We start from the raw sequence: 15,015 nt of genomic DNA, 5'->3' as shown, positions 1-15,015 counted from the left end.
AGAATGAGACAAAACATTCTAAAACCTGACAGGTAATGAGGGTATTGAATAGTAAATGTGGTATATAATTTTCATGGTCATAGTAGGTTTCTAAGGGTGTCCTTGGGAAAAAGTAGATGATGTTGTACAGTTAAGTTTGAAAAAGGTTTCTGAGTATGAAAAAACAAGGTTTAGTGTTACTGTAGCAACATTTAAAAAAGAAAACATTCTTTCATTCCATGTTTAGCTGCTATAAATATATAGATCTAATTAACCAAAGCTCACTACAAATAAAAAACTAATCAGTCCATTAAGAAACATTTAAGCACTTACTATGTGGAAAGCACTGGGGATATAAAGAAAGGCAAAAATAGTCCCTGTCCTCAAGGAGCTTACATTTTAATGCAGAAGGGTGTACAATATACAAAAAATTATACCCGTGACACATGTATATTACCTTCCATTTACTATATGTATACATTATGTATGTATTATTCTATATTCTATATAGTATATATATACACACACACATACACACAATTAACAGTAAATAGAAAGTAATAACAGAGGAAAGGCATTAATGGGAGGACAGGGTAGAAGGGAGGAGATCCCAGGGAAGGCCTTCTATAGAAGGTGGGGTTTATGCTGAATATTGAAGAAAGCCAGGAGGTAGAGATAAGTAAGGAAAGCTTTCTACGTATGACTGAAACATTGAAAAGGTCCAGAGTTGGAACATGGTGTTATGTGCAAGGAATGGCAAGAAGAATAGTATACAGTTTCTTTCACAACATAACTAATATGGAAATATGTTTTGCATGACTGAACATGTATAACTTTTATCTGACTGCTTGCTTTCTCAGCAATGGGGGAGGTGAGGAAGGGTGGGAGAGAATTTCGAACTCAAAATTATAAAAAAAAAGGTTAAAATTGTTTTCACATGTAATTGGTAAAAAAAAAATTATTAAAATTAAAAAAAGGATAGTACACTGAAGGGAGTGGAAAGGGCCAAAGTAAGAAAAGATTTAAGTGCCAAATGGAAAATTTTACATTTGATCCTTCACTCTAACTACATTCTAGAGTTTCACTCAGTACAAGAGGGCAGAAATATGCGAACTATTAAAGTTTTAGTTAAGATGAATATTCATTTGGATCTCTCCAGATTTGAAAAAAAAATTTCCAATGTCCTCCATCTCATCCAAATGTTTTCTTCTCTTTTTCACATTGATACATTTCTATACTAGTTTATATATTCATGAACTTCAGTGGTACTCTGTCAACAGCTTTATCAGGTATGATTTTTTTGAAAAAAGTATACCTTTCCATTGACATATTCTTGTTAAGAATTCCATAAAATTGTGATCATACCTGTGAGAACATCTTTACCTCCTTGCTTGTTAACTATAAACTTATTCCGTATACTCACCTACAGAACATATAAGCATCTTAGAGTACCCCTTTCTTAATAGCAGGTGACGGTTCAATTGAACTTATCATTATGGTGACTGACAGTGACTGATAGGTACTAAGTTACTTTTTGGTAGATTAATTGATTTAGCACATGAGTTCTCAGCCTTAGTTCTGTGAACTTATTTTTTTAAATATGTTGATAATTGGATTTCAATATAATTAGTGAGGTCTGTGAATGAAAGGGACTTTATTTAAAACCAAACACTACTAAATTGCAAGATCATCTCAGGAATCAAAACAAGATGCTCAGATTATGGGAAATGTATGGAAAACTTTCGGTTCTGGAAAACTTCAAAACTTTGGAAATTCTGCTTCTATGTCTGGTTTAGAACTTCCACAGATCTGGAAAGTCACAAGTGCATGAGGTTGTTTTTCTTCCTAATTCAAAATTGCTATAACTTGCTCTTCATCTTCTTTCCCCATACACCACTAATGAATATCCCATTCTGTCCCCTTCCCCCATCTCTAAGATCTAGACAAGCAGTGTTACCTGTCAGAGGCCTGTTTTCCTTAGCAATAGCATTTATCAGCCCAACAAAACATGCTGGTTTAACCACTGAAACAAGATTATGGGGCCTATCTGGCAATTACAGTGTAGTGCCCTCAGGAATAATAACAGGATGTGATTTGGAAATTAACAGGAGTGTCTCTGTTCCGAGAAATTCAAAATCTTTCACCTCGGGCTTGTTAATATGGTACTCTTGGGCACTGGTTGAAATGAGAAACCTCAAAGAGCTAAAGTACAGTGTTTAAGATTCAAACTAGCCACAGAAAACTCATTTTTAGAAAAATTTAGATAAAAAATTAGAAAAAATTTTCATTTAGAAAAAAATATTCATTGGTTAGATGCTATTAACATATTCCTCTGTTTAACTTAACTCCACTGGGGGTGGGGAACCATTTTAAGAAGTTCACCTTACTCAAAACAATAGAGAGGCAAACACACACAGATTACTGAAGGTGTTAGTTATAATGTCCATTTGAAGCTGTCTAGATAAACTAAATTCCACTATCATCCACAGCTCACTCTGATTCCCTACTGTCTCTGACATGATGAATTCATTTTTGCTTAATGTGTAAATTAAGGGGACTAGATAATCACTGACTCTTTCCCCCATTAAGACTAGAAGCCCAAAGAGTATAAGGAAGCTACATTCTTTAAGGACTTCCAGGAAGGTTTGCTCAGGCTGTGGGTATTATTAAATAAGGATTTGTTATCACACCTAGATACTGACTAAGAATTAGGATTAAGAAACTTGATACAAAGAGCTGGGATGGACATTTAATTTCCTATAATGGACAAGCTGGAAGGTACATGAAAGAGAGGCATGTATGTGGAACTGGGGTTGAATGGGGTGGAGGGAGACAGAGACAGAAAAGTAGAGAGACAGAGAGAGAAGAAGAGGAAGCACAAAAAGAAGGGAAGGATAGAAGACTACTTGACAGTGATGACACAAAGATGGCATGTGGCATGTGGCAGTATCAAGAACTTCAAAGAAAAAAATCTATAGCGCAGCTTTCATTAAATATAGAATGCTTCTATTGCCATGGAGATGACATGCTTAAGCAGACATTAGCAGTTTCAACTCTGCCATTTTCTTGTTATCTCGTGCTTCCAATATGATCATACATAGCTTCAGCCTCTGTGTGTGTATATTTTTAGCCATTTGTCCATTTTATTAGGGTTAGCTTAGTTAAAATTAGATATTCTGATGCCTAGCAAATACTTGTTAACTGACTGACTAATGTAATTTCTAAAGCCACTTATATAGGCATCTATAACTGTAACATCCTAATACAGGTGGCATGGTGGGGAAGAGTGCTTGACCAAGTCAGGAAGACCTAAGTTCAAATCTCTCCTGGAATATTTATTAGCTGGTGACCCTGGGCAAGCCACTTACTTAACTTCTCTCAGTCTCAGTTTCCTCATTTATAAAATGGGGACAATAATAGCACCTATCTCCCAGGGTTGTTGTGAGGATCAAGTGAGACAATAATTGTAAAGTGCTTATCATAGTGCCTGGCAAAGATTAAATTCTACATAAATGGTAGTTATTATTATTATTATCATTACTAATGACCACCTCTCAGTATTGCTGTGAGGATGAAGTCAGATAACATACGTATGGTACTTTGCAAATGTTAAAGCACTATATAAATGCTGGCCATTATTATTATGAACAAGTGAGAATGCCACTGTCAATTCCTTCTTATTCTCTCAGAATATTTTAAGTATTGGATGTTGTATGTAATTATCTGACATACAGATGGCTGCATTTAAGTACTAGCAAAGCTTTACCTCTTTATCCTTTTTAAAATAAAAAATAAATAGAAGTTCTAACATTGCTTTCTCTTCTCACCTTCACTTTTTAGAATCCCTAGCCTCCTTCAAGCATTAGCTCATGTGCCACCTTCTTAGGGCAGCGTTTCCTAGTTTTCTTAGTTGTCAGTGCTTTCTTCTGCCTCAGGTTATCATGTATATGGTTATCTGATTACATTTTGTATTTTCCTCAGTAGAATGCAAGCTTGAGGTCAGGGCCTTTTTTTGTTTATCTTTCTTGTCTTTGTATCTCCAGAGCCCAGCCTAGTGCTATGAACATAGGAGGCATTTAATAGATGCTTATTGGACTAGACTGGATTAGCAGACAAAACCTGAAATACACTATTAAGCAACAATTATGGCTCAATCTAGAAGCATGTAGGGAAAAAAACTCCTTTTTCCTAAAGAAAACTAGTAATTAATGTCATCTTAAAATTACTTAAAAATAAACCGAATAAGGTTCTGAATCTATACACAATAACTACCTTTACCCTTCTGATGGTTATTTTTACACTATACAGAAGTCTGACTATAGTAAGGTTGGTCTAAGTAAAGTTTTTCCAAAGGTCAGACCAGACTGAAATAATACAAAAAAATTATGCATGGTTTTTAACACAGCTCGAAGTAACCAGCTTCGTAACCACATTGTACTTGCATTGTGCTCTAAAACTAAGGGACCTCTTTCCAGATATATCTCAGACCCTCAGATAACTTGTAAAGGTTATACTCTTCACAGAAAGGGGATTAAAAATACTGGCTTGCAAAGTGCTGTGAAATAGATGAGCCAGGCCTAATAACTAGAGGAAAACATGTCATTGATAAACTTTCTACTATCAGGTATAAGTAATTGCATTTTGGTAAAAATTAACTATGAGAAATTAGAGAGAACAGCATGGTAGAGTCCCATCATTTCACTGATATTGAGAGATAAGGATAATATACATGTTGAGGCCTACTGGGTTGTAGTGAGAGAAACGTGCAATATATATCATTTGTTTTCATGGAAGTATAATATGACCCACAGCATGAACAAATCAATGAAATTCAAGGCACTACATTATAAAGGAGGCATTAAATTAGAATGTAAGCTTCTTGAGGGCAGGGGCTGCTTTGCTTTTCATCTCTGTATCCTCAGCAGCCAGTGCAACGCCTTGCACATTGTAGATACTCAATAAATGCTTGGTAAATCTAAGTAACCATATTAACTGTTGAATATCAGTTCAGGAGCCTCCACTAATATCTTTCTCTAATGCTTTGTTGTAGAATGGAATCTCTGGAATCCTTAAAGTCACAGTAACTCATGGAGACAATCTGCTATAGAGAGACTGTAATCTTAGTTGGTGAAGGGAGTACACACATTGATTAAAACTCAGACTCTTCATTCCCAGCTGCTCTCTTGACTTTTCAACCTAATCTGTAGCAGCCTTCTCACCTTGGAGAAGGAGATGCCTCTGCCCCTGGGGCACCCTTCTCTGATTGGTGAGTCCCGGACTTAGACCACAATTTCACGAGGTAGCTGGATCATCTGTGCTCAATTCATTCCCTGCTCTACTGATTATCAGGATTTTTTCACCTTCTCCTAGCAGCCTTTTAACTTTCCCCAGTAAATATCATATCCCCACTTTTCATTCTAGTTCCCTTTCATGTGCTGTCTTCCCTATGAGAAGCTTCTTGAGGGTAGGAATTATCTTTTCCGTTTGTATTTGTATTCTCTCTCTCTCTCTCTCTCTCTCTCTCTCTCTCTCTCTCTCTCTCTCACTCTCTCTCACTCTCTCCCTTTCCTCACCCTACCTCTGTGGTGTGTGTGTGCAAGTTTCTCAGATTGTAGCAATTCACTAATAGTAATATAATACTACCACTACTAATAATAGTAATGACTAATAGTAATAATCTTGCATCATAGATTTGGATGGCAATTCCCCTTTATGCTCAAGATTGCTGTTGAACCTAGCAAATGCTTTCTCAGCACATAAATCATTTGCCTGGGCCACACTAGCATTTGCAAAGATGCTGGATAGTTGATTTCAGGTTTTTCTACTCTTAGAGACTTACGATTAAAAAGGAGCTACTGAAATTTGGTCCTCCAATACTTTCCACTGAATTGCACATTTTATCTAGTCCAGATGCTACCCAACAATTTAGAAATTCCAAAGCATGCTCATTCCAAACTTCTGATTGTTCCTCAGAAGAAGAGATCCTGTTTTCAGAAGATTCCTAAAATAAGTCTACATTATTTTTGTTGTTTAGGAAATCTACATTCAGAACTACCTACATAAGCATCTTTCTCTGATTTCAGCATACTTTTGCATTTTTCCAATGGGAAATGCTTTTGTTTCATAAAATTTTCTAATGTTTAAATTAATACTTTCTCCTCAGAGGGTGGTTTAGAAATCAATTTTCATATAATAACCTCTACTGTCACTGAATCAGGAGTTTTTGATTGATCATCTGGGTCTAGTAATTCACAAAATACTGATTGAGTAGTTTCTCTGAGTTTTTTTTCTCCTTTAGTGATCATTTTACATTTCTCCAACTCTTTTTCAGTTATTTTTAACAACCTCATAATGTTCTTTTAACATTTAACACTTAAATCAAAGCAAGTCTTTACACTTTTATACCCATTAACTCATAATAGTCGTTAAACATGCTAGCCTCAATTTTCACTTAATTATAACATAAAAATTATATTTTGCAAACTAATAGTGGTACACTAATGATTAAAATCCAACATATATAGTAATAAACAATAACCATATATAAGTATATATATAAATCAAATAAAAAAGTGAAAGAGAAATTAATGTCATTAATCAGCATTACTGATTAGTGCACTGTTAGGAACTTTGCATTTATGATTATATGAATTACAGTGTTTTTATAATGAGATAAAAAATGCCTATAAGAAAGAAAAAAAATCTACAAAGCCCTTATGTTTAGGGACAATCACAGTGTAGGTGGCCAAGGCAGGGTGCTCACCCCTCTCTCTAATTGCTACTGACTCATTTTCCTTAGTAATTCTCATTCCAGGCTGTTAGGTGATCAAGGTGTGTGTTTTGCTATATTATCACATTAGTAGAAATGTCTCACTAATCACTTAACTCTGAACCCCCACACTAGTTTATTAAATATTAAATAAACCAGAGAAATACCTACCAAACTCCCTCAAATGGGAGGTTCAAATAAGTATCAATGATACTGGATACTTACACTATAACAATACAAAGACACATGTTTTTAAACATTTCAACAATGCACAGAGTCACCTCTAACCATTAACTGCAATTGCTCATTTCTTTCTTTTAACTGCTCATTTCTTAACATGAAAATACTGCCACAGAACTCAGCTCTCTTGGGACGGCAGTCATAATCTTTCAAGAATTCTCTTTACAATGTTTTTGCATATGAGAGTTAAGTGTAGTTCTCTCAGGAAATTTCTCTATAAAATCTTTCTCCTCTACAGTTAAATCACTCAGAATCTCAGGAAAGAAGTTATCTTTGGTCTTCTTTTCTGTCCACGAAAGTATATCTTTAGCCACCACAGTTAATGGTCTTTCTAGAATGACAAACTGCTTTTGTCAGTCTTCTCACAGGCTCCTCACAGATGACAGTTAAACTGTCATTCCCGCCCCCCATTCCCTCCCCCCCCCAGCAAGATTCCATTCCCTTATTAACATACAATAATACTATTAGTGGTCTCTGGGGGCAAGACTATTAAAGTTCGTGCTACATATACATATGTAGATAGGTCTGAAACTGTGCTCTCATTGTTTTAGGGAACTCCGGATGAGGATACTCCCACTACTAAAGCAGATAAGCAATTCTTAGCAATTTATAGTCTTAAATGACTTGTTCAAGGCCATAAAATGGGTATGTATCAGAGGCAAGATTTGAAATTAGGCTGGCTCTCCATCCACTACACTAATGATGTCAAACTCAAATAGAAACTGGGGCTACTAAACCCTACAAAACAATTCCTGTAGGCTCCATATTGACTTAGAAAACCATATATTAATATTATCGATGTTTTAGTGTATTTTTGTTTGTTATATTAAATATTTCCCAATTACATCTTAATATGGTTTGGGCCACATTTGGAAGTGTTTTGGGTCATATATGGCTTGCAAGTCATATGACTGATATTTCTTCATTATACCATGCTGATTCCTAACCTACATACACATACGTATCTAAGACACCAGCTTCAATAGCTGCTCCCACAGAGATTATGAATATTATTACTGTATTTTTAAGAGGCAATGGAGTCTTGGAGAATGACAGTTGAACTGACATTCTGGAATGTCTGTTAACTGTGATAGCTAGAAAAAGATTTTGTGAGGGCAGAAAGGACTAAAGGAACCTTATTCCTTGAGAGAACTGGTTAAATATAACTAGGTGGCTTTCACTGGTTTTTAACATTGGGGAAAATGTACCAGAATGGAGGCTTGAGTGAATAGCATAAGAGGCACCTCCTTGAGGTTATCCTAGAAGCCCAAGGTGAGAGATGTAGTCAGCCTCACTCTGGGCACTTTACTTGTGTGGGTTGGATCATTATATATATTTAAAATCAATCTCGGTTTGAGTAATTTCTCAAGTCCTAAACCTATATATATATATATGTTTTTCTCCAAATTATTTAAATAAAAATAAAGCGTTGCCTGTGCTGATGAAGGTTCAATAAACTCCCACTGAATTTAAATATTGGGTTGTGTGTGTGTGTGTGTGTGTGTGTTTGGTGTAGACTGTTTTGATGTGAAACTTTCTTCAGATGTTAAGAATTCAAAACTAATTCCAAACAATGGGCCATATGTGTACTTGATCTATATGTAATATATAACTTACATGAAAAAACTCTCAGAAAATCACATAGAATATAAAGAACTGAGTTAATCTGAATTCAGCGGCAGTATTTTAGTTCCTTAGGTTTCTGTTCAAAGGTATATTTAATCCTAATTGTACACAATTTATGTAACTTGTCAATGTTGTTTTTGGGATTTTATAGGCAGGCTCCTATTGAGACCAAATGTTTTCTACCTCCACTTGTGAATTTGCTTTTCATGAGCCACCACTGGGAGTGCAGCTCCCACTTGTCACATGGAAACTGTTCAAATATTAACTGAGAACCTGAAAAAAATGAATACCAATGCTACAAAGAAATGAGCTGAGAGGGTTGAAAGTATTATCATGCATATAACATCTTCAGAATAATAAAGAATTTCTCAGAGCTGAGAGAACTCACAGTAATTTTAGATATTTATAAAAATGTGTTTTGGAATAGATTAAGGATTTGTATACTGGGCTATTTTTTTTACCACCCCCCATAACCCTCATGTAACAATAACTTTTAGGAAATTATTTATAGTAAGAGACAGAGGCTAACTTCTCTGATTCAGAAGTAAACCAACAATCCAATCCAATCTAATCCAACAAGCAGGAGCAAAGTACTGTCCTGTAGCAGGGATACAAAGACAAAATGAAAAAAAAAAACAGGCCATGTCTTTAGGGAACTTACAATCTAACCAAATCAAAAAATATGAATCAGCTAATTCAGGTCACAGAGGTACTAGAATTCAAGTACATTGCAATCCTGAAACAGTTCATGGTACTTCTGGAAGTGTTTCATTTATACTAATGAAATAGCTTAATCATTTGCTAGGATCTAAGAAGGCTGCCCCAATTTTACAATTACCTAGCATGGATGTGACTGTAATCAAGAGAGATTATGAAGGACAAACTGAGAAGCTGCTAGAATTAATGGAAGGCTAAAAGCTGAGATCTTTCTCCAGCTGGCATGTTTGATATCCAGGAATTTGATTGTTTATAGGACATAGGGATGTTAGTGATTCAAAAAGGAGGTATGGTTTTAAGGGATTGAAAAAGGAGTCAGGTAGCTCATCACCTGCTTGCTTCACAGAACAGAGTTACTTTAACTAACTTATAAATTTGGAATAATTATGAAAAAGCTAGGAGGAAGATAGGAGTGGAGGATATGCAGAGCAGAAGGTAGATTTGAAGGACAACATGATTTAAATCATTCCCAAAAAAGATCTGAAGAAAATTTAAAAAAAAAGTAAGGAAAATACCAAAAGAACATATTGCCTTATTTCTTTTCTATTTTCCAAGGGAAAAATGTCTTTTTTTTGTCCCCTCATGTAATATTAGGATTCGTTAGACTATAGCCCTATAAGGAGAGGAATTGGCCTTTGATGGGTTGAAAAATAAAAACACTTATCCTAACCTTATAATTCTCTTTTTTTCTTCAGGCTGGTGTTTATTCTGCTGAAAGCTGCTGATTTAAATTGGGCTATGGCTAGCACTGATTTTATTTCCTTTATCACTGTATCTCATTTTCCCTTTTTCTTAGTGTGAAGAAAGCATTAATTTGCTGCCCAACTGACTACTCCAACAGGTGAATTCACAGTTTTTCATTTAACTTTCAAATTCTCTTTTATTCCCCCTTCTGCTCCACAAGGGTTATAAAAGGGTTCTGAGAATTGACAATACATGAAACCTTTGGGGCTGTTTGGGGCAAAGGAAGAACTTTAAAGATAGACAACGGGAAATGATTTACTTCTTCCCCCCTTTACATTCACTTCACTTCTTTGTTTTCCAAGTCGGCTGTGTACCTTACTTTACCCTACTTCTGTAATGAAGTTTTAGTCATAGCTAAGGTTAACTCCTGAGGCAGAAACTAAAGTATATAATAGAAACTGGTTGTCATCTACTCCTGACTCCAGGTTATCTTCATCATTTCATACAGATGAACCTTCTAATCTAAAAGATCTCCAAAGAAAGATTTTTTTGATACACTCCCTTACTTAACTATTCCAGTATGAAAAGTCTTCCTGTTAGAAGTTCTTATTTATACCTAATAACTCTTACATATAATAACTTATAACTCCTTAACCGATCAAGAGAGGCCAAGATAGATGGTTGTCACAGATAGATACATGGTTGGTGGTGAGATGAGAGTATAACAAAGAGGCATTAATCAGGAAATTATTCCAGAATTTTGATATTAAATATATTCCTTTCCCTGACACAGAAAATTCTTCAGGGGTCCCTTAACTTGCTAAGGCCATATTACCTGAAAAAGGACTCAAAATGGTATAATTTCAAAAAGTTTTTTGGATACTAATCTAAAAATCTTGTGATTTATTCCATTTTGTGAGCCCGGGCAAGTCATTTATATCCAGCTGCCCTCCATGCCTGGAATGCATTGCCCTCTTACCTCTGCCTTTTAATTTTCCTGACCTTATTCAAGGCTCAGCTCAAAATTCACCATCTGCAAGAAGCCTTTTCTAGTGATCTCAGGTATTAGTGCCTTCCCCATTCAGGTTTATAGATTCTATGTACCTATTTTTTTTAACATTTTTTCTCCCTTATTAGAATGTGAGCTCCTAGAGGTTAAGGCTATTTCTGCCTTTTTGTGTGTCCTCAGTGCTTAGCACAATGCCTGGCACAGACTAAATAGTTAATAAACGTTTACTTAGTATAACCCAAAATGGAGGCAAATACTATTTTTTGGTGCTGCTACCTCTCTTCTTCATTTGTACATACTTTATAGGAAAGAATGTGTGATAAACAGGATTCAGAATTTCATGTCTTATTCTCCTTGAGTTGGGTAAACGACCAGCTTTTTAAGTAAACATAGGTTATCCATTTTCCTTTCTAGACACACTAACCATTAGTGTTTACTAAAAATACCCTGAAATTGAGATAGTATCCATCTCAAGATCAATGATCCAGATTCTCTTTCAATCATCTCAAGAAGACTTTGATGACCCCTGAAGAATTGTGTGTCAGGGAAAGGAATATATTTAATATCCAATTCTGGAATAATTTCCTGATTAGTGCCTGTTTCTTATACTTGCTTCTCACCACCAACCATATATCTATTTGTGACAACCATCTGTCTTGCCCTCTCTTGACTGGTTAAGGAGATGCTACACTGTTAATCAATTTCAAGGCTTTAAAACAAATAGTCATAAATATTTATGCCTTGGCCAATGTTCTTAATGAAAATTCTATATGAGGTAATTATTTTGCTTCTGCCTGCCAGATCTACTTATGAAGAAGATGAAATTATTTTAATCTTTGTGCAGATTTTAAAACCATGATTGTGGATGTTGTGAGCTTCACTAGACTATAAAATGATACAAGCTTTAAGGAGGATCTATAGTATTCTTTTCCATTTTCAAAGAATTAAATGTTAGCTTTCCTTTAAAAATCATCTGCCATGCTTCTGGTTTGTTTTTACATAAAGCAACTCTAGGCAAATATAGCAACATCTCAATTATTTAGAAGTCTTATACACAGCGGTGCCAACTATCTGGAACATAACAGGAAAGAAAAAAGGCCTCTGAGCACCCAAAATATTTGCCAAGTCCATGTACTGAAGCTTACCCAAGCCTCCAGATATTCCTTTAGATTTACTATATTCTTAATTTAAACCAAACTCTTACATTTGGTTATTTGGTTTCCCAGGCCACAGCAGATTAGAAACCTCAAATCAGAAGGAGAATGGGAATTGATTGAGGAAGTTACTCTGGGAGCCTGACAATGAGAAAGGTGTCAAAAAACCCTACAAAAAGTAGATGTGTGCACAGCAGTTTAGGGTCACTTAGTGGAAGGATAAATAAGCTCTGATAGAACACCTAAGTATAAAACTCTATTAGAGCACATAGCTGATATTTATTATATTCATTTTAAGAAAGCAAGAAAGCATGTAATGTATTTTATAAAAATTTCTCAAGAATGGCTAAAAACAAAGATTTGGAATTTAAAGAGGTAGGCTTTTAGCTATGTGGACAATTCACTTGAGTAGAACACCCTATTCCATCATTATGCCAAATAAATGAGTTATTGTATTTGGAAAGTTAATATTTCAAGTAGTCCAGACTCAATCTTAATGAAGATGAAGCCCAGAGGCATCTTTGTTCCTAAAAATGCTGCCATTCTCTGCTGACAGTTATTTGTTTGTTTGTATTCAAGCAGCATCTGGTAGATGTTAAATGAAGATTACTTAGCTTATAATCACATTCTGCTTAACACCTGTCAACTATTGGATGGCTTCAAAACAAATATTGCTATAAGAGCTTATAACAGTACTCCCTAGGTTTCAGATATGAAAAGCTTGATTGTTCAAACTGGTAGCATATGAAGCAACTCTTCCTTGAGAAGAAACAACCATTCAAGTTCTAAGTTAGAGTTCCTTTCTGATCTGGATGAAGGCCATGATAGCAGTCTTCCAGGACTTAAAAAAGATGTTATATGGAAGGATCAGACCTGTTTTATTTGGTTCCAAAGGGCAGGATGAGAAGCAATAGATGGAAACTGCAAAAAAGTGAAATTTAGGCTTGAGGTCAGGAAAAAAAAAACTTTCTTACAATGAAGAGAACCCAAAATGGAATAGACTAGCCTCATAAGGTGATGGATTCCCTCTTAGAAGAGGTCTTCAGGTGAAAGCTGAATAACCCACTTGTCTGGTACAATGAAGTAGAGATGGTTGCATAATCCTGAACTGGCAGGATTATATCTGGATAGGAAGTTGTTTACAAAGGCAAGACAGGATTCTAATTCAAACTGTGCCTCTCCTGAGAGTGGCTTTAGAATGTTATCTGAAGGGTACGTTGAGACTTCAGTAAAGCATGTATTTCTAACAAGTGATTAAGATCACAAAATTCATGTCCAGAGAGAGAACTGATGAACTCTGAGTGTAAATTGAAGCATATGTCATTTTCATTTTCTTTATTTTTTGCTTCTCCCACCTGTCTAATACAGAAATATGCTTTGTATGATTTCACATGTATACTGGGTATCATATTGTTTGTCTTCTTAGGGAAGGGACATGAGGGAGGGAGAGAATTTGGCAATCAAAATGAATGTTAAGGATTAGAAGCACAAGCCTGGCATTATGTAGGTCACTCAAAGTGACCAGGAATTATTTTACAATCCTACTCCTGTGATACCAGAAAGAATTTCTTCTTTCTGAATGTTCATAGCATCATGGGTCATGCCATATTCTAAGTTCTTTGGGCATGCATCTTTTCTTCCCAATTAGATTGTAAACACGTTGAGGGCAGAAATCATGTCTTATTTCTCTTTATGTCTCCACCAGAGTCTAGTAAATAACTTTGCAAATACTAGGTTTAAAGGATGTTGAACAAATGGAGTCACTTCAATTCAACAAACATTTATTAAGAATACTATTATGTACCAGGCACTGTGCCAAGTGGTAGAGATACATAGACAAAAATGAAATAGTCTCTGCTCTCCAGTGGTTTAAGTTCTATTGATGGGAAAAAATCCATATGGAGATGAATAAATAAAAATCATTGTGGGCAGCATTCTTTTTTTTTTGGCGGGGGGGGGGAGTTGCAGTCAAGGTTAAGTGACTTGCCCAGAGTTACACAGCTAGTAAGTATCAAGTGTCTGACAATGGATTTGAACTCAGGTCTTCCTGATTCCAGGGCCAGTGCTCTATCCACTGCACCACCTAGGTGCTCTACTGGTAATAAATAGAGGTGAAGCATCACACAGCAGATGGAACTTGAGAAAGGTCTCAAAGGGAAGATTTCAAGAGACTTGGATGAAGATAAATGTGTGAAGTGTTGGTTGATGAATGGATGTCAAAGATGGAAAATAAAATGTTCAAATTTTGAAAATCTTAAATGTGCACATGCTTCTTGTGCCTGAGAATTGGACTGAAGCTTCAAATCTTTACCTCTGGGGCAATGTAATCCGGAGTTCCACAGAACGTCCTGGTTGTGACTCCATCTACCATATGCTCCTTGCACATTCCAAAATCAGCAATCTTGATATGTCCTTCTGAATCCAACATAACATTGTCCAATTTCAAATCTCTGAAAGGAAGTAGGTTAACATCAGTGCTTGATTCCAGAATAAAAACTTAGATTTCCTTTGGATCTGTTCCATTGTAACTCCATTTGGATACCATTGAAATGGCCCAGTGAGTAGGTACTCCCCCACAATAAGAGGTTGTGCCCCCCACCATTTTACAAAGGAACATAGGGGACCTACATCCTCTCAGAGAACTCAAGATGACAATAAATAATCTTAAAGTTATTATTGGAAAAAATCACCTTGTGGTTGTGGAATCTTCTTGTAATTAATTAATACAAAGAATCAGAATCAACAGCATTCATCCACAGACCTCCATATAACCCAATATTCTGCTATTAAAAGTTAGGAAGAAGAATCGGACCTGTGGTTTCACTGGTAGAGGGAAA

General features: G+C 35.7%; 1 protein-coding gene across 1 annotated transcript in view; it reads right to left on the bottom strand.

Annotated features, from left to right (window-relative positions):
- Positions 1-15,015, bottom strand: part of PRKCA (protein kinase C alpha) — a 438,280-nt gene that overhangs the window by 44,895 nt on the left and 378,370 nt on the right. The window contains exon 11 of the mRNA XM_027873394.1: positions 14,490-14,628. Coding sequence (XP_027729195.1) covers positions 14,490-14,628 — 139 coding nt within the window. The remainder of the gene's footprint in view (positions 1-14,489; positions 14,629-15,015) is intronic.

The sequence above is a fragment of the Vombatus ursinus genome, unplaced genomic scaffold (assembly GCF_900497805.2).
Source record: "Vombatus ursinus unplaced genomic scaffold, bare-nosed wombat genome assembly UNPS02014801.1, whole genome shotgun sequence".
NCBI classification, from domain to species: Eukaryota; Metazoa; Chordata; class Mammalia; order Diprotodontia; family Vombatidae; genus Vombatus; species Vombatus ursinus.
This window is presented reverse-complemented; position numbering and strand designations above follow the sequence as displayed.